This window comes from Myotis brandtii, unplaced genomic scaffold (assembly GCF_000412655.1).
Source record: "Myotis brandtii unplaced genomic scaffold, ASM41265v1 scaffold13, whole genome shotgun sequence".
NCBI lineage: Eukaryota > Metazoa > Chordata > Mammalia > Chiroptera > Vespertilionidae > Myotis > Myotis brandtii.
In genome coordinates, this window is record NW_005354595.1 from 1,871,472 (window position 1) to 1,890,302 (window position 18,831).

An 18,831-nucleotide genomic window follows, 5' to 3' on the forward strand; every position below is an offset into this window, starting at 1 on the left:
AATTTCTATGATGACTGTCATTAGCTGGCATGCCATCCATGCTCTGGGTCGTCACCACCATTGATAATGAACCTGACCCTCTACTCCCAAGCCAGCCTGGACACAGGCGTGCACCACAGCAAATGTGATTCCTTCCACCACTCCGCTCACATGTATTCCCACAGCAGATGCATTTATGAAAATCAGTCCTTTAAGAAACAAAAGTACATGTAAACTTATTTTTAAAAATATCCAGATAATGTAATACTTTAAAAAAATGCATTTGCTTTTGGGGTCACTGTTTTTGCAGTACCTCTACATGTGAAGGATGCTAGGCTGTGATGGTAGGTGTATGCCTACACACACAGCACTACAATCACATTCACACACCACTCTTGAATTTAATACTCTTTGACCACCAACACTATGCAAACCCTCTTTCTGTCTCTTAGTTCTCGTGTACTGCCCCCACCCTTCCATGAGCCACCCCATCCGTTGGGTCCCACTGCATGTCCTGTGAGGTTCGGGAACCTGTGGCGAGGGGCCAGAGAGCCTTTTACCCGCAACTTGGAAACTATCAACACCCACGTCTTCAAGAACAAGCAGGAAGGTGTGTGACTTTTGAACAGTTGTTCCCCAAGTTCATAAACAAAAGTACATGTAAACTTATTTTTTAAAACATTCACCTTGGAGCCTGAGGCACAGCCAGTGATTCCCTTGTAGCACAGCTGCAGGCTGCAAGTTCTGGTTTATCTGTCCTGGAACTATCCAGGGAAACGCGGACCGGACCTGGGTTTGACCAGACACCACTTCCGGTCCCACCCAACCCTAGAATTCTGTGCGTTAGTACGTAAAGTAATATGCTAAGATGTTTGCAGACTAAACCCAGTAGATGTTTAAAGGTAATCAGTGCAATAGACAAGTAGGTCAATACTTATTTTCTGGTTCATTTTTACCTTTGCATTAAAATAGGGAGGGGTTATTTGCTTCGTAAAATATTCAGGTTGGCCCAGATAAAAGAGTTCCTCTGGCTTAAAAGTCCACGATTGTTTTGTTTCATATCAGGTGTTATTATGTGATTTATTTTCAACATAAACATACCTAGATTATGGGAAGCAAAACATCTGACATCATATTTGAATTCACCCACATTGTCACTAACGGTGCAACCTTGGCCATGCACTGTTTCATTTAACCCCTGACGCTCGGGGCATTTCTGCGTAGAGCAAACAGATTGACCGGGAGTCATTGTTCATGCCCTTCTGTTCTGATTGCTGAGGCACATTCACATTGAGCAGAGCAAGATGTAGCTCTCTCTGTACTTATACTCATAGATGTATTATTCTCCAAGATTCACAGTTGGAGAAACATTAGCCAGAAGCATATGTTCATTAAATTGCTACTCTCCCTCCCAGTATATCACAGTAGCTAAGAAATAACTCCAGAAATGGAAAGACTTGGGATTATATGTTCACAAGACACAAACAGCTTGATTCCCAAAGGATTTCGGCAACATATTCATACACTTGAAAACACTTTCCACCCAGCTCCCATCACAGCTCATTTGATCGGGTGTATTTCAACAAGGAAAATAAAAATCCCTGGAGGCAGGGTACAGATTAACTTTGTAAAAAAGACATAAAAACCGCAAACTCAAGACACAGACGCCTCTGAAGCGGGAGAGAAAACACTCTATAGCCTCAATATTCCCTCCCATTCGGTCCCCAGTCAGTCATTGGGACCCAGTGCCAACCCTGTGGGGCCACTGCAAATGCTACATCTGAGGCTGGGCTGAGGACAGGGTCCCTCTCTGCGAGAATCCCTGGGCACCCCTCATTAGTAAAGTGCAGAGAAACGCAAGCCCCAGGGCCAGTCCTGGCATCAAAACCAAATCGCTCCCCAGGACTTACCAGCTGCTCTGCTGGTCCCGTCCTGCCCAGGTGACGGTTCTGCTGTTCGTGAATAGAGGATTGGCAGGTTGGGGAGCTGGGAGGAAATGCAATTTACTGCATCTGGTAGCAGAGAACAGGGAATACAATTAGGCACAGTGTCGGGAGGCCCAGTGGGTGCACTGCCGAGACAGCAGCTTGTCTGCCCTACATAATGGGGCTCCGAGGCGGGTGCTGGGTGAGAGGATCAGGGTGAACAAAGAGAAGCATTCGCCCAGTGGCTGGTATTCAGCAGAATAGCTGAGGCAGGAGGGATCCTGGCCAGAGAGCTCAAGCCCAGGACTGCTCTATGTATTAAAAGAGTCATCGGAAAGCTCTAGATTCTAAGAATACAATGAGTTCAGGGTGGGGGGAATGAGATGGGCTGGTGAGAGCCATTATCAACTTGCTGGGATTGACCAAATGTGGGCCATCACACTAGCAATGTGCATTCAACAGTAATGAAAAGGAGATCCGGGGCTCATTCCCTGAACTGGAAATACAGCCTGTGTGCCGGATTCATTCAGAAGACCAGTTTTATATGCATTTAAAAAATTCTAGAATCTATCCCATGTTTTCAATACTTCAACTGGTGTTTTAGCCAGAAAACCCTAAGAGTCCAAATAACAACACCCCGTGAGCTCACCAATAGCTCAGTTGCAGGAAATGGTGCAAAAGAGGGAGACCAGCTCTGTTTGGGAAAAAGACCTTGACAAGCCTCTTCCGGGAGGTGAGACCCTGGCAGGCATGAACCTCAGCAGGTGCCAAAGTGTCAGAGGAGAGGCGGAAGCCACTGGGGTGAGACAAGGGGAGGAATCTGTGTGTGCCCCAGAGAGAAGTGGAAAAGTGGAATGATGTGATTTCTTCCTGTGTCATAACCATATCCCAGACCCTGGGGTGCCAATCACTTATCAATAATTACATCTGCTTACTGCCTACGTCCACTGAACATCTCACAATCACCTCAAACTCAACATGTCCAAAAGCAGAATCTTATCCTCACATGTCTGCTGCTTCCCCCATATTCTGCGTCCCCGTGCCCTGTGTCCCTGTTGGTTTCAGCAGGCTTCTTTTTCTTTTTGTAATTTCGTGGTGGAGAGGATTGCAAACAGACACTGCATTAGGAGTAGGATTAGTTCAGGTCTATACAGAGTAGACCAATGATTTGCAATCCGTGTGCCACAGGAACTTTTAAATCATGCAATACCTGACTATTTAGACAAGGGCCCAGACCTCTTTCCCCTTAGATTGTCAAATTAAAAAAATGACAACAGCCAACACAACAATAGCCGCCCAGTATGAATGAATCAAAATTATACCTATGTTTTTGTCAGACTGGCAAAATATACAACATATTTTTTGGTGTGCCGCAGAATTTTAGTAATTAGTGTGTGTGTGCCATGAGATGAGAAAGGTCGAAACTCGCTGGTCTAGTCCAGTGGTCGGCAAACTCATTAGTCAACAGAGCCAAATATCAACAGTACAACGATTGAAATTTCTTTTGAGAGCCAAATTTTTTAAACTTAAACTATATAGGTAGGTACATTGTTATTAACTTAATTAGGGTACTCCTAAGGCTTAGGAAGAGCCACACTAAGGGGGCCAAAGAGCCGCATGTGGCTCACGAGCTGCGAGCGGAGTTTCTCTAAGAGAATGGGTTTTTCCACATCAACCACTTGGGGAGAAGGAACAGGAAATCAGGAGTATGCAGGCCTGAGATGGGAGTGAGGCCCAGGTTACTGGCTCTCTCTGGGGCCTATGGATGCTGGAGCTTGGACCCTGGGCCAGGCAGACATGGTTGAAGACCCGTGACTGCAAGGAAGGAAGCTGGGCCATGGAGATGACAGTGGGCTGGGAGATGGCCATAATGCCACCCAGGGCATCCCATGAACATGGGTTTGGATTTGAGCCTGGCCTCTGGGGGTAGCCACATGTCTGAAGTTGCACATTATTTTCTATGTTGAGCTGCCCTGCCAGTGTTCCTGAACTTGGGTTGCAGACCTTACTCTCACTGTGGGGAGCTGTGGGAAGGGTCTGGGCCCCAAACCAGCACAAGGCAGGACCAAGGAGAGCAGCAGCTGGCCCTGACTGGGTAGGGTAGATTGCTAACCATGATCCATGGGAAGAATGGAGCAGCAATCTGGGGCGAGAGGGCCAATTTAGGGCACAAGAGAAGACCAGCGCAGATCTATAGAACTTGTGGCTTCCAGAAATCTGTGGATGGGGATCTCAGTAAACCTGACTTCCTGCATTTAAATGAGGTGCAGGCTCAAGACATTAAGACCAGGTGAGAACTCATGGACTGGTCACACACCAGTGTCATACAGCAAGGGCTGAGGTGGGGCCAGGGCATATTTCTCTTGCTGGTTCCCATCCAGGGTTTCACACCAGCTCCTCTGTGGGTAAAGAAACATACTGTATGCAATTTATAGTTACACAAGACATGGTATCTACTTAAGACAGTAAAAACCACCCACCCAATTGATGAAGATGCCGCCATATAACAAGTGTGCAGATGGGGTGGGGGGAGGAAGAAGTAAGGAGGGTTCAGAATGTATATGGCCGGGAAATTCTACTCATGACTGGAATACATTGCTCTTGACTATCAGGGCTACCATGTGGTCAAAGCCATTGGTGGTCCAGCGGTACAGAACCCTCATTTCCTCTGGCATACACGGGTGGGGGGGTGGGGGAGGCAGTCACAGGGTGCCTGAAGTGGGGTCATGACACCCGCAAACACCCGCAGCCATCTCCTTGGCACCTCATTCCACTCGGGCTGCTCTTGCTAATTATCTGTAGTCCTTGTACAGTTAGTTATATAATCTGGTTGGCCTTGGATTCTGTAACCAGCGTGTTTCAGAAGTTGGGTATTTTTATTAAGGTATTATTAGCCTCCAATCATTTTGTGTTAGTTCTTGAGCAACAACAGTTGATGGATTCTAAGAGGGTCTTGGCAACTCTGAAGTCAAAGGGGCCTTGGGAATGAAAGACAGAAAATAATCAGACGCTTCACAATCCCTTCCCTGGACGTACCCCAGTTTTTACCCTCAGACCACAGAGTGACCTAAATGTTGGCCACATTCTTGGAAGGATGTGTTTCCTCCTTCAGACTTTTCTTTGCCAGTAGATGTGGTGTGATGAAAAGTACCCCCAATCCCCTGACTAAGTTAGAACCAGAGGTGGCAGGAATCATAACCCAGGGTGACAGGTAAGGCCATTTATTTGGATCCCTAAAACTTTACATCCTCTTAACTCTGAGGTCACCCATCTTGTCAAAAAGCGACAGAGGACAGAGTCCTAAAGGCAATTTCTCTGCAAGCTCTCAGGTTTCTCACCCCTCTTGGAAATGCTTGGGTGACCAGATGACAATAGTGGGAAGTAGCGCAGGAAAGACAAGAGAAGTTCAGTGAGAATGAAAGAGACAGTGGCAAGAGTGTATAATGAGGCTTCATTTTTGCTTATTAACATGTCATGGAATATGTGGGTCTCTGTGGCCCATAGAGGCTTCCAGGGACATGACATGCAGGCTCTTCCCCTTCTCTAATTAGAGAGAGAATTCCAGGAAAGGCCCTGGTTTGAGGAGAGCGAGAGAGAGAGAGAGAGAGAGAGAGAGAGAGAGAGAAAGAATACATAAAAGGTCAGTGTGCACCTTTCTGATATATGGGTGTCTAGGGTTCAATGTCCCAAGCCCCATCCCAGCTGACACTTACTGCACTCCTGCTAGCCATGTACTCTGCCTCTGGTCTTCCCTGGCACCCAGGAAACCACTATTTTTCCCATGCTGCCCCTGAAATCCCCCCAAACAGGAAAGATCATGTCCTATCATGTCAGCTCTGGCATCAGTTCTATCCTCATGAGCACATGATATGAGCTACTACTCCATGTTGTAAGGGACAGCTCTTACTGAAAGACACAGTAGCCTAATTTACGGAGATAGGGTAGAATGAATACACCTGTGCTTTCCCCCAGTTAGCCGAGATCTCGTTATAGAAATATGCTTTTGCTTGATCTCTCACCACCCTACCCCCTGCCTTCCCTCATAGACCAATGGACACAGACCACAGACAGTAGGGGGGTGAGGGCTTGTGCTTGGGGGTGGGGGTGGCAGGGGAGAGGTCAATGGGGGGAAAAGGAGACTCATGTAATACTTTAAACCATAAAGAATTAAAAAAAAAAAAGAACCAGATGAGCAGATGGATCTGATCCTTCCCACAAGTCCCACATTTTGAAGCAGGTCTAGCTGAGGGCCAGAGTGAAAGTGGGAATCGAGTGGGTTTCCTAAGTTCGTAGCTAACAATTTGGGGAGCAAGATAAAGAACGAGAAGCTCACAATCCCAAGTTCATCGACATGGTCCTACGGAAGGAGAGCGGAGGCAGAGGCAAGGAAGGGAAAAGAGAGGAGAAGGCCCCCTCCTGGGCAGGAAGCCAGGGCCTTGCTCCCACATCTCATGTCTCCCCCTCTTCCCGCCCCCAGGGAGAAGAGTTCTGCCCAACCCCGCCTCCCTGGAAGGCTGCAGAAACTGCAGTTGCCGAATCAAAGAAAAACCAGAAACACCAGGTAACAGCCTTCCGATGTGCAATGTGTGGTGACCTGGAGACCTACCCACCAGCACAAATGAGCTCCTTCCTGCCTGAGATCTGGTCCTGATGTTAACAGTCTTTGCCGAGCATCTTTCAAGAAAAGTCCAAGCAGTGGACTCTGGGGAACGAATGGGAAGGAGGAGAGCCAGGCCAGCTGTATAAGCTAGAAACAGCGAATTGAGAGACAGTCCCCGAAGAAGGCAGAGAAGGCTCCGGACGTGGGCCTCCTCAGCACCCTGGGAAAGGTGCCACTCTCTTTCTGATGCCCTTACACACCGACACACCACGTCTCCTGCGAGCCTGTGTTAATGAAGCTAAGCTGACCAGGAAGGAAACATTCGTCTACGGCCGGGGCAGAGAGCGCTTACACTTACCTCCATCCGCACTGGAGAAGCTCTGTGGAAACAAAAGCAGGGCAGAGCGTTACTACACACGCGGGAAGATAACCCCTCCTCCATGTAACCTGTCTTTGTCCCCCAGGCCAGGCCCAGATTTTGACTGTGATGGGCAAACCCAATGCTCTCTGCTCTTCTGGGAAATGTGTTTGGGATCCTGAAATGTAAGGGAAAGGCTTGCCATCCCCACCTTCTACCGAATTCCTCCCAGTTGAGATTGCTTTCGATTATCCAGCCAATACCCTTGGTCGTATTGAAGAAGTAATATCAGAAAATCCAATCGGAAAATTAATTTGTTTAGATTCCTTTCCTGTGGCCGAGGGGCCTGAGGAAACGGGGTTACAGAAAGGAGGGAAGGTCCTGAGACAGAGCCTCCTGGCTCTCTGGATTCTCACCTCCTTGCTGCACGGCACTGACTGTTTTCACATACAGTGAAATTTCATGTGTTTACGCTTCGTTTTTCCAATTCCTGTCTATTGGATATGGTTTTGCTTCTGGCCTTTTTATAAAGGAAAGACTTAAACTACAGCGATGGGAGCATGTTTAATCTGCTTCATTAGAATTGGTTTTAGGATTCTAGAGTCCAACAGAAGATGGCTTCTCAGGCATTAGACGTATGGAGAGTAGGAGATGGGGTTAATATTGAATGAGTCTCCCTGCCTCCCCCGCAGGCCAGGTGGTCCCAGAAGACAGGCCACCCTCAGCGTCAGAGCTGGCCCTGTCCTCGCACATCTGGCCCTCGTGTCCAGAGCGTGGGGCTCAGCCTTCTCATCAGCACCAACTGGCCTTTTCTCCCATTGGCACCGTTTCCCCGGAGCTCACTTCCCCGTGGCTATAGTTTAGAGAAATCACATGTTTCCTTCACCTTCTGAAAGTCCTTGAAGGATTTTTCCGTCTCCTTGAGTTTCTCTAGGATGATTTGCTCTTTGGCGGATATCTGGGACTCTTCACTTTCTAGCGCTTGTATTTCCTGCTCCAGCCTGGAAAACACACAAACAGAGGACGGGTTACTGTATTGTCCTGCCACCCCCGGGCCAGAGAGCAGCTCCTTCCTGGGGGGGGAGAGGGCATCCTGCCAGTCCCCGTTTTACCTTACGCTGAGGCCCCAGGCCAAGGTTTTACATCACAGAGCATCCTGTGTTTTCGGCGTCGCCACTGAGCACACGTTGGCCAAAGGAAAACAACCCAGCGCTGCTGCCGCTAGTTCACGGCCACCACTTTGCTCAACACCCACATGCTTCATTTGGAGGTAGATGTTTTTACACAGCAGAGGACAGAAGAGCTGAAGGCAAACAGCTTCATATTCTCCCAGTTATCTCGGAGTAATTGCTCTCCTATCAGCTTAGCCAAAGTGTGAAGCGCCAATCTTACTCTGCCCGGCTGGTGTGGCTCCGTGGTTGAGCATCAACCCATGAACCAAGAGGTCACCGGTTTGATTCTCGGTCTGGGCACATGCCTGGGTTGTGGGCTCAATCCCCAGTAGGGGGCGTGCGGGAGGCAGCTGATTCATGTTTCTCTCTCATCTTTATTTCTATCTTTCTATCCCTCCCCCTTCCTCTCTCTCTAAAAACCAATAAGGACATATAAAAAATAAAAAATAATAAAAATGAAAGAAAGAGCCAATCTTAATCAAAGGAAATATGCTGCCAAGAAATGGCTGGTGGCCAGTATTCTGGAGAGCCTGCGGTCACCTCCCTCTACCACCCAAAAGAGAGGAGATGAATTGGACTGATACAGTAACCCCTACTCTTCTGGAACTTTCCTCAGTTTTCACAGCCATCCTATATATATATTTCCTGAAAGGGAAATTTCAGCACTGCCTGGAGACTCTGGGAATATTCCAGAACAGCAGCAACAGTTATGATTGGGGGGAAGTCTCAGCAGCTGTACTCTTTCAATGAAATGATCGTAATAAATTAACTTTTATTGAGCAGTAAGTCTGTGCCAGGAATTGAGCAAAGAATTCACATGGCTTATTTTATTTTACCTTCCCAATGACCCTAGGAGTAAGGAATCCCCATTTTACAGATGAGATCATTAAGGCTTGACAAGGGACTAGTTTGCTATTGCACAGCCTCAAAGCAGGATTCAAGCCAGGATGTCTAACTCTAGACCTTGCTCCTGACCATTGTGCCAAATTCTTACCATATGGGCTCTACAGTATTTCCCATTTTCCTGCCTGTTAAACATTGAGTATGTTGGCATACTGGGATGGCACCATTATGCAGCAATGCCTTTGGGGTCATGAGGGATGGATGTCCCCGCCGAAAGGACTGTAGACTATTGTGCTTCCTGAATTGTTTGGTCTGAATTTATTTGTTCACTCATTCATTCAATTTTGCTTTTGGTCTCTTTCCCCTCTGTCATGCTAGAAGCTTTGCTGCGGGTCTGTGCCTGCCTATACTAGTCCTCTCCCTTCTCCTCCTCCCCTCCCATCTTCTATCTGCTGCAGGAAACCAGCTAACCAAGTCTGCTAGACTAAGACCTAAATAGTTCAGAGTGAGGTCTTAGGAACACCAAGACACAGGCATGGATTTATCTAGGGATGCACTGTACCCCGCTGAGGCCTTTTCTGTTTCTTTCCTAGGCATCTGAAAAACAGCCTCTGGATGGATGAGATTTTGTGTGTGTGGGAGGCGACCAATGGATGTTTCTCTCTCATATAGATGTTTCTCTCTCTAAAAATTAAAAAAAAAATCGTAAAAGAAAAAATTGGGTGATTTTAATTTTGTTTAACATGTTCCCAATTTAAAAAAAATAATGTATTCTTTAAGCAGAATAAAAACAATAAATTGCTTTTTTAAAAATGCCTTGCCCTGGCTGGCAGTTCAGTGGTTAGAGCATTGGCCTGAGAACAGGAGGATTTTTTTTAAATATATCTTTATTGATTTCGTAGAGGAAGGGAGAGGGAGAGAGAGAAACATCAATGATGAGAGAGAATCATTGATTGGCTGCCACCTGCCTGCCCCTTACTGGGGATAGAGCCTGCAACCCTGGGCATGTGCCCTTGACTGGAATAGAACCCGGGACCCTTTGTTCCGCAGGCCAACACTCTATCCACTGAGCCAAACCAGCCAGAGCGAACAGGAGGATTTTGGGTTTGATTCCCTGTCAAGGGCATGTAACTGAGTTGCAGGTTCGACATCCCCACCCCCCAGTGCGGGGAGAGTAGGGGAATCAACCAATGATGTGCCTCTCTCACATGATGTTTCTCTCTCCTCTCTCACTCTCTCTCCCTTCCACTCTCTCTAGAAATCAATGCGGGGAAAATATCCTCACTCCTTGGGTGAGGATTAAAAAATTAAAAATTAAAAAAATTTTTAAATGCCTCCTTTGGCCTGCTGCTGAGAAGGCAGCCTTTCATAGGCTATTGCCCAGGAAAGGAGCCAGGGCCTCTGCTGCTCATGTGTCAAGTGAGGGGTTAAAGGGTAACTCCATCGATTTGCAGGCAATTCTACCAATATTTATGAAGATTGTTTGGCTGGACTTGGAGGTAGGCATTCTAAAATAAACAAGATCATGTCAAAAATGGCTGGCTTAAAAAAATAAATAAATAAAAGGCTAACTCTAAATAACTTGCTTCTGCCGGTGAAGCAGCCCGAGTGGTTAAGAATTCTCAGTGACCTGGTACCCACTGGCTGGCCGACTGTCTCTGCAGCCTGCCCCTGGCACTATGGGTTTCAGGGCTCTCAGCTATATAGTTCAGGTGATGAAGATTTGGGTCATGATAGTAGGTAACTGAGAAGGAACAGGGAGGGAGAGAGAGAGAAAAAAAAAAAGCAACGAAACTAGACTTTTGAGATAAGAACAACTAAGTTTCACCCAAAGGAAATGAATGCGGGAAATCGACAGCGTATGTAAGTCTAAGCAAGTCAGACCAAGGAGCAAATTTCTCTGCAAATGCACATGTGGGCTTGGGCCAGGTCCTCGGGCGCTGGAAGGCCCAGGCCGCTGTGTTTCTTTGGGAAAACTCAGTCCTTGGAGCCGAGGAGCAACCCAAGAAACAGTGTTAGGGGTTAGTAAGAGTCATCCCAGCCGGGCTGGAAATGCCACTGTTTCGTAGTTTCATGACTGAAATCGAATGCAGTCTTCCCTGGAGGAGCCGAGTAGGATATTGCCGAGCTAAAAATAAAGAACGGGCAGGAAGTGTAATTTATACACAAGCTTTAGGCTGAGACAGGTGCACATAACAGCCTCTGACCAGCTCGCTCAGTTTCTTCGGAGCGAAAAGCAGACTGTAATAGGCGGTCAGGAAAGGTGACACAGTGCAGCTGTGTAGGTTTAATTTACTGGAGCTGAAGTTGCAAGCATGGCCGAACGGTCTTATAGAGTCTCCCTAACCCAAACAGACCATCCGCACAGGAAATACAAAGAGTCTATGGCTCTGGGAAGAGCATCGATCATTCTCTCATTTCAAAATCCGTTTATGCATGCATCCATCCAACTGCTTGCAAACGCCTCTCTCTATCTGTCCCTGGGTTGAGCATCAGGGACAGAGCAGAGTCTCCCTAACCCAAACAGACCATCCACACAGGAAATACAAAGAGTCTATGGCTCTGGGAACAGCATCGATCATTCTCTCATTTCCAAGTCCATTTATGCATGCATCCATCCAACTGCTTGCAAACACCTCTCTATCTGTCCCTGGGTTGAGCATCAGGGACAGAGAGCTAAATCAGCCACAGTGTCTGCGCTTGAGCACTCTCGGTCAAGTGAGGAGAACAGCCAGGTAAACACATAAATTCTATGACACCCAAACACGGCCGTCGTAAAGGAAAGAACAATGTGTTGTGGATGTATCAGCTCAGCCTGGGAGTGTGGCTGGACGCCAGCCAATTTTCCTGCCTGCCCAGTATCTATCCTCCCTTTCCTCCATGCTAACAGAATCCGCATTTTGTTAGGGGTAGCTACGGGCTCAGCTGAAAATGTACCCATCCCAGCTTCCACTGCAGAGAAGGGTGGCCACAGGGCAGCTCTGACCAGTGAGATGTAAGTAGAAACTGTTGGGGGAGACTTCTGGGAAAGCTCCTTAAAAGGAGGAGGGCTGACATCAGTGGCCTATGGTGCTTTGTCCTTCCCCTTCTTCCTGCCGGCAGGGACCTGGTGCGAGAGCGATGTATGAGTTTCCAATTGCTGCCATAACAACGGCCACAAATATAGGGCTTACAACAATATAAACTTACTATCTTCCACGTCTGTGGGTCAGAAGACTGACATGGGTGTCACCAGACTATAATCAAGGAGTTAGTAGAGTTGTGTTCCCTTTGGAAGGCTCTAGGAGGGAATCTGTCTCCTTGCTTTTCTAGCTCCCAGAGGCCACCCACATTCCTTGCCTCATGGTCCCCCCTCCTCCATATTCAAGGCCAGGAATGGTGGAACTCTCTAACCGTTCTTCCCCAGTCCCATCTCCCTCTGACTCCTCTGCTGCCTCCCTCTTCCACTGTGAATGATCCTTATGATAACATTGGGCCGACCCAGATAATCCAGGGCAACAATCTCCCTATTTTAAAGTCAGCTATTTGGAGACCTTAATGCCATCTGTAACATTAATTCCCCTTTGCCAGTATTCACAGCCTCTGGGGATTAGGATGTGGACATCTCTGGGGTCCATTACTCTGCCTGCCATAGGGAATATGATGCTGAAGGCGGAGCAGTGAGCTTGTGTCCACAGGGGCAAGAGTACACTAAGCATGGCTGAGTGCGCAGGAGGAGAGAATCTGTCTGGGTCTGGATGGCATCCTGGAGGGACTGCACCCCTCTGGATCATGGGCTCCAGATTTCTTGTTATGAATTTAAGCTGCTGTTGTGATCGCAGGTGAATCCAATTTCCAACTGATACAAGGTGGCGAAAAGAAGGTGACTGAGTAGGTTATATGTGAGCGGGGCCACTCTCTGACCCCTCATTGCATTATTCGAATACTTAGCCTTCTCTCTTTCTCATTATATCTCTCTATCTCTGTCTTAATATCTCTGTTTCTATATCCCAGGTAAAGTATTTGGGAAGAATAATGTTTGTTTCCACACAAATAGATGCTACAAAAGTCACTTTCCATATTTCAGGGAGACAGTGTATTTGTTTCTATGGTGCTCCCCAAATATTTTTCATTTGTGATTCAACTTGCAAGGAAACAGCTTCCGTTTATTTAGATGAGTGTATCTGGAATCACTGCAGATCATTGGGTATCTTACTGTGAGAAAAGGTTAACGGCCCTTAAATAAACAGAGGATTTCCACTTCTCCTTATGAAAGAATAGGACCTTCCTTGACTGTAAGGTATCAGTGGAAACTCAAGCTCATTTCATTTCTTTTCTACGTCATCACTGACAGAAATGTGGCCAGAGAAGAGAACAGTCCCTTCAAGATTTACTAAAATACAGCTCATATCCTTTCCCTTGTCTCCACCACCTCCTTCCCGAATTTCATCAAACTGCTCAGGCTGGAAGTTCACACCCTCCATGCTCTGCTCTAACCCCGTCCCAGCCCTACACCTTCCCCTGTGTTCCAGCCAAAAGAGATTACTCGCGCTCCGTGAGAAAACCAGGAATGACTGCCCACTGCCAACTCCATATACTGAAAATACACCTAATAACAAAGACCAAACCCAGCTCTGTCTCTTTAGTAAAATAGTTTCCCTTAAGTCCCCTCAACCGAATGTGTTCAGTCCCCATCCAAATCCCCACAGCATCTCCAGCCCTCTTGGTACCGGGGACACACAACATGGTATCAGGGTATTGGAAATGTGTTTATCCCCCCAACCTTACTACCTCTCTCCCAAGTACAGATAAAATATTGTATTTTATTCACTGTACCTCAGATTCCTCCCTGTACATATTTGTTGAAAGAATGAAAAGCAAGGTAAAGCAAGAACACACCTTTAAAGGATTCTATAGTGAAACTAGCTTGGAGGTGGCGATATTAAGTATAATTTTTCAAATCTTGGTTTTGCTAATTTCCCTCAAAATATACTAATTTATATACCTCTTGAGAAAAAACAACAACATTGATATTAGATTGATTTATTGCTTTATCTAAATATACAGCTGGGACATAGTAACATTTTTCATTAATAATGTTGGTTTAATCAAATTTAATCCTGAATAGAGATGAATGAAAATTTCTCTCTCCATAAATTTTCCTTAGCCCCTGGCAACCAGCCTCCCTCCTTGTCTTGTGTATTTATTCCATCTGGAATCACGTGGCTCAGAATCTGGGCAGGTTGATTTCTGCTACGGAAATGATTTCCAAGCTTACACTGAGCATTGATTCCTTGAGTGTGATTCTTGTTTGAGTCTGTTTTATCAGAAATAAAGGGTTTTGATTACGTGACAGTGAGATGATCTCCTTTAAACAGTACACTTCTCAGTAGCTTAAACTCTTCCCAAGAAATGTCTCTTTTCATAGGAAGAGAAAAAGTCTCATCCAGCCTTCTTACCTCCAGCCTCCGACTCAGGCACACTTCTGAAGGCCAACACCTCCACCTGTGCACCTGACCTTGTGCAGATTCCTCTGGGATGGCACTCTATCAATTTCCCCCTTTCCCCTGTAGCTTCAACCTTTCGCCAAGATGCCTCCTTCCTTTTAGTCCATAAAAAGAATCAAGTCCCTCACACTAAAAATAGGTGAACTTCTCTTGAACCTGCATCCTGTTCAAGTTACTGTTGAATCTCTCTTCCAGATTTCCCCAACAGCACTCGCCTCTTGCTGTCTCAACATCCTCACATCCCAACCACCCCTCGGCTTATTCCACTCTGCCTTCTGCCCCGCCACTCTGTTGTATACGGTCTTGTTAAAGTCCACACCTGCTATATCTAATGGAGACCCTTCAGTGTGAATCAGCTGACTTCATTTTTAAAAACATTGTGCAGCACTCCTTCTCTGCCTTGGAGCCCATGACACCATATTCTCTACATGGGCTTCTCTTCTATCATTTCGTCAAATGTTCATTTGGTTCACTGTTCTCCTTCTCTTCCTTCTTTTGTTAATCCTCACCTGAGTATATTTTTTCGCCTCTTGCTGTCTCAACATCCTCACATCCCAACCACCCCTCGGCTTTTTCCACTCTGCCTTCTGCCCCGCCACTCTGCCTTCTGCCCCGCCACTCTGTTGTATACGGTCTTGTTAAAGTCCACACCTGCTATATCTAATGGAGACCCTTCAGTGTGAATCAGCTGACTTCATTTTTAAAAACATTGTGCAGCACTTCTTCTCTGCCTTGGAGCCCATGACACCATATTCTCCACATGGGCTTCTCTTCTATCATTTCGTCAAATGTTCATTTGGTTCACTGTTCTCCTCCTCTTCCTTCTTTTGTTAATCCTCACCTGAGTATATTTTTTCCCATTGATTTTTTTTTAAGAGAGTGGAAGGGAAGAAGGGGGGAGAGAGAGAAAAAGAGAAACATTGCCACAAAAGAGACACACTGATTGGTTGCCTCCTGCACATGTCCCTACCGGGGCCAGGGATGGAACCTGCAACCCGGGTACGTGCTCTTGACTGGGAATCAAGCCCACGATCCTTCCATGTGGGGGCCAATTCTCTAACCACTGAGCAACTAACCAGGGCTGTTCACTTCTTGTTCCACACTTTATCCCTGGAAAATCATGCCCAGTCTTGTGCTTTAATTCCCACCCACATGCTGACATCTACCCAACCTAGATATTCAATTTCTTCCCTGAACTCCAGCTTCCATATATAATTGTATTTTCAATGTCACCCCCTGAATGCTCCACAGATATTTCAAACCCAACATATGCAAGACCAAACTCATCTTTCTGCATAAAGCTGTTCCTCCCTCAGGCATTCTTTAGCTCAGTTTTTGATACTGTTGCCAATCCATTGTACTTCAGATGGAAACAGGGTTATCATCCTGACCTCCCACTTGCTCTTCTCTGATAATCACCACACACATGTATTAGCCGCCAAGCCCTGCCAAGTTGCCCCACAGATTTCTTTCACATCTCTTCCTCTTCAGCCCTGCATGGGCTCTCTCCTTCTTCCTCCTAAATGCCTACAGCGACCTTCTAATCAATTGCTTGTTCTACCCCTACCCAGATTCATCACCCTCAAAACCAGATTGTGCCTATACAATTGCACCCCCCTGCTGAAAACCCTTCACAGACTCTATGCCTTAAACTCCTTAATCTGACACACTTTCAGCTTCTCACTTACCTCCAGCAACAAAGAGTTCCTTGTAGGTCCTGCACACAGAGTGCTCTTTTTTGCCTCAATGCCTTTGCTCATACCACCCCCTCTGCCTGGATTGCCCCGGTTCCCGCTCTTTCCCTCCTCCTGAGTAACTATTACTCATTCTTTAAGAATCTGCTTAGGTACTATCTCTTTCTGGAAGTCATCCCTGAGACCTTGCCCTTCCTCCTTGCTGCCATATCTCGTGGATATATTTCATCACCAATTTTATTCCATTGTATTTTAATCAATGGAATTAAAAGCTCTTGAGGTTAATAGTCATCTCTTCTTTATCTCTCTTTGACATCAAAAGCATCTACCTAGCTTGCTTCTAGCAAGGTACCCTGCTCAGGTAAAGTTCCCAAGCAGTGCTGGTTGAGTAAATGACTGATTGAGTAAATGCATAAATTGTTTCTCAGCTGGAAGTAGCCTCAAGATGGACCCTTTGACACCATTCTTTCAGTCAAATATGATTCTTAAAAAACAACAAATGCAAATGAATGGCAATTCTGGACTTAGTGAAAAAGAAACTTGTATCACTTCCTTTCTCGCAGATCAGATAATGTCAAAGGTAACTGTTCTGTCTTCCAGGCTTTTCATTCTTTCCCCCAAATATCTCCAATATATAATTTCACCTGACCCCATGTGTGTGTGTGTGTGTGTGTGTGTGTGTGTAATGCACTGCTCCTATTTCCTCTGGGGCTCACCTAAATAAAACCACAGGTGGACAACACAGATATGCAGGAACTGGGCCAGAATGATGGATAGTCTCAGCATTAACTTTGTTTCGCCCTATGATTCTCTTTTGCATTCGCCCCTTCATGCAGGAAGCATCCGGTGTGCATAACTGATTGTGAAAATTGTGAAAAGTGTTTATGTGGCGCATTCCCCTCTTCCAAATCCCTGTTTACTCACTGTTTGTGCCTAAACAGCGCTCGGCGATAGCTCTCCTGCTGAGCTCGACTTTCCCGTTAGCCTCTGTGTGTGCGCATGTGCATCCACACAGCTGCAGCCACAGCTCTTACAAATGCCCACCTTGGGGATAACATGTTTGCCTCCTGTCCACGTTAGAGGTCACTCAGGAGAGACTGATGGAGTTAATACCTTAGTGAGACATTCATAAAAGAATTATTTAGTGTCCAAAAACATAGTGGTAAAAATAGCTAACCTTTCTTGAGCATTTACCATTAGACAACCTGCTGAATGGTTGGTAACCATCAGTCACTCTGAACTCTGCGCAGTAACTGCTACCATAATCCACACTTGCTAGATGACAGCCCTGAGGGTGTGAGAGTCCAGTGTCTTGTGACCCAGCAGCAGCAAGGGGCAGAGCTGGGATGTAAGCCCAGGTTTGCCTGTTGCTGGAACCTGGGATGTTAGACTGCCCTGTGCTGCCTCCTTCCAAGAGCAAATGAAACTGCCCCCAACTCCAAAGATTTCAGGATTTCCTCTTTCCAGTATAGAACTTTCTTTCCCAACATCTTGATCAAATGTTCCTGCTCTGGTGGAGGCCTGAGCGGACTGGGAGCCCCGCCCACGCTCCCACAACATCCTTGCCTCGGGTCAGCCTCTGCACAGAACAAAACCTGGTCTGGAGGCCATTGCTCCATGAGAGTGGAGCGTGTCTGGTGTATTACTTTGCCTCCCACTGTGCCTACAAGCGTGCCTTTGGACACAGCCAGTGCTCCATCCACAGGGATGTGATTCTGAAAGGGAGCACCCCCACCTGCGGCCGACACCTGGACTCCCATGAGCTGCCTGGACAGGCCACCAAAGGATAACAGCTCCTCTGGCCTTTCAGTCCCAGAGGGGCGAATGCTATCTATCTGGAAGGCACAGGTGACGGTTCAATTGAGCCTGAAGTAGACACTCAGAAGGAGGCTGGCCCGGGAGCTGTGGCAGGGACTCAGAGGCTTGGTAATCCATACGGATCTTCCTAAAGGGACCTTCCTCTTAGGATTTATATTTTTCTAATCATGTTTTCCATGCACGACATGGCCAGGGAACAGCTCCTCCTTAGTGGAGAAATTTGTCGTCCCACTGGGATAATCCCCAAGTTATTCTAAGAGTTCCTGCTCCGAACAAATCAAGCCAATCAGGAAGCTCCTCTGCATGGGCTGTGCCTGCTGATTGTTTCCCGCTTGGACGCTTCCTGCTATTGTTCCCCCACATGTTCTCAGAGGCTCAGCCACTGAGCCCTGCCCCTTCCCCTCAGGAGCCCCGGGCTGCAATCAGGGCTTTGGGTGGAGGTAGACTAGGCTCACAGATCAGGCACCTGGACGGGAGAAACGGGCCTGAAATGAAAATAGGGGTGGTTAGAGCCAAAACCACAGCACTGGGTCTCTGGGGCCTTGGAAGAGAGGTTTGAAATGTTCTGGATCATTCATTAGTTGCTTGTCAAGCATGTGTTGAGCTAATATCGTAATAGTTGCCCAGGCTCTACTTTTGGGAAAGTCATCATCTGATGGAGAAGGCAGGTGTATAAACAATTACAAAGCAGCACTCAGTAGAGCTCAAACTGGAAGTCCAAAATGCTACGGGAATGCCAAGACCTGAGCTTGGCTAACGCTGCTTAGGGAGTGGGCAGGGCAGGATACAGGGGCTTGAGACATTTCAGTAGGATTTTAAAGGCAGAGAAGGGCTTGGGGGCCTTCTAAAAGGGCTCTGAGACAGAAATGTGCAAGAAGGTTCAAGTGAGTGAGTGAGGCCCTGTGTAGGACTGGGTTATTTTACTTGTGAATAATGGGAAGAGAGAAAGCTGGGGG

At 46.8% G+C, this 18,831-nt stretch overlaps 1 protein-coding gene across 12 annotated transcripts in view; it reads right to left on the minus strand.

Annotated features, from left to right (window-relative positions):
* LOC102261631 (paralemmin-2) overlaps positions 1–18,831 on the minus strand; it is a 382,189-nt gene that overhangs the window by 173,538 nt on the left and 189,820 nt on the right. For 9 of the 12 annotated variants that reach the window (XM_005859770.2, XM_014534401.1, XM_005859771.2 and 6 more), the window contains 3 exons: positions 7,749–7,863; positions 6,863–6,884; positions 1,890–1,991 (listed from right to left, as the gene is read on the minus strand). In XM_005859770.2, the coding sequence (XP_005859832.2) occupies positions 1,890–1,991; positions 6,863–6,884; positions 7,749–7,863 (239 nt within the window). The remainder of the gene's footprint in view (positions 1–1,889; positions 1,992–6,862; positions 6,885–7,748; positions 7,864–18,831) is intronic. The other 3 variants (XM_014534407.1, XM_014534403.1, XM_014534410.1) reach the window with 1 other exon arrangement.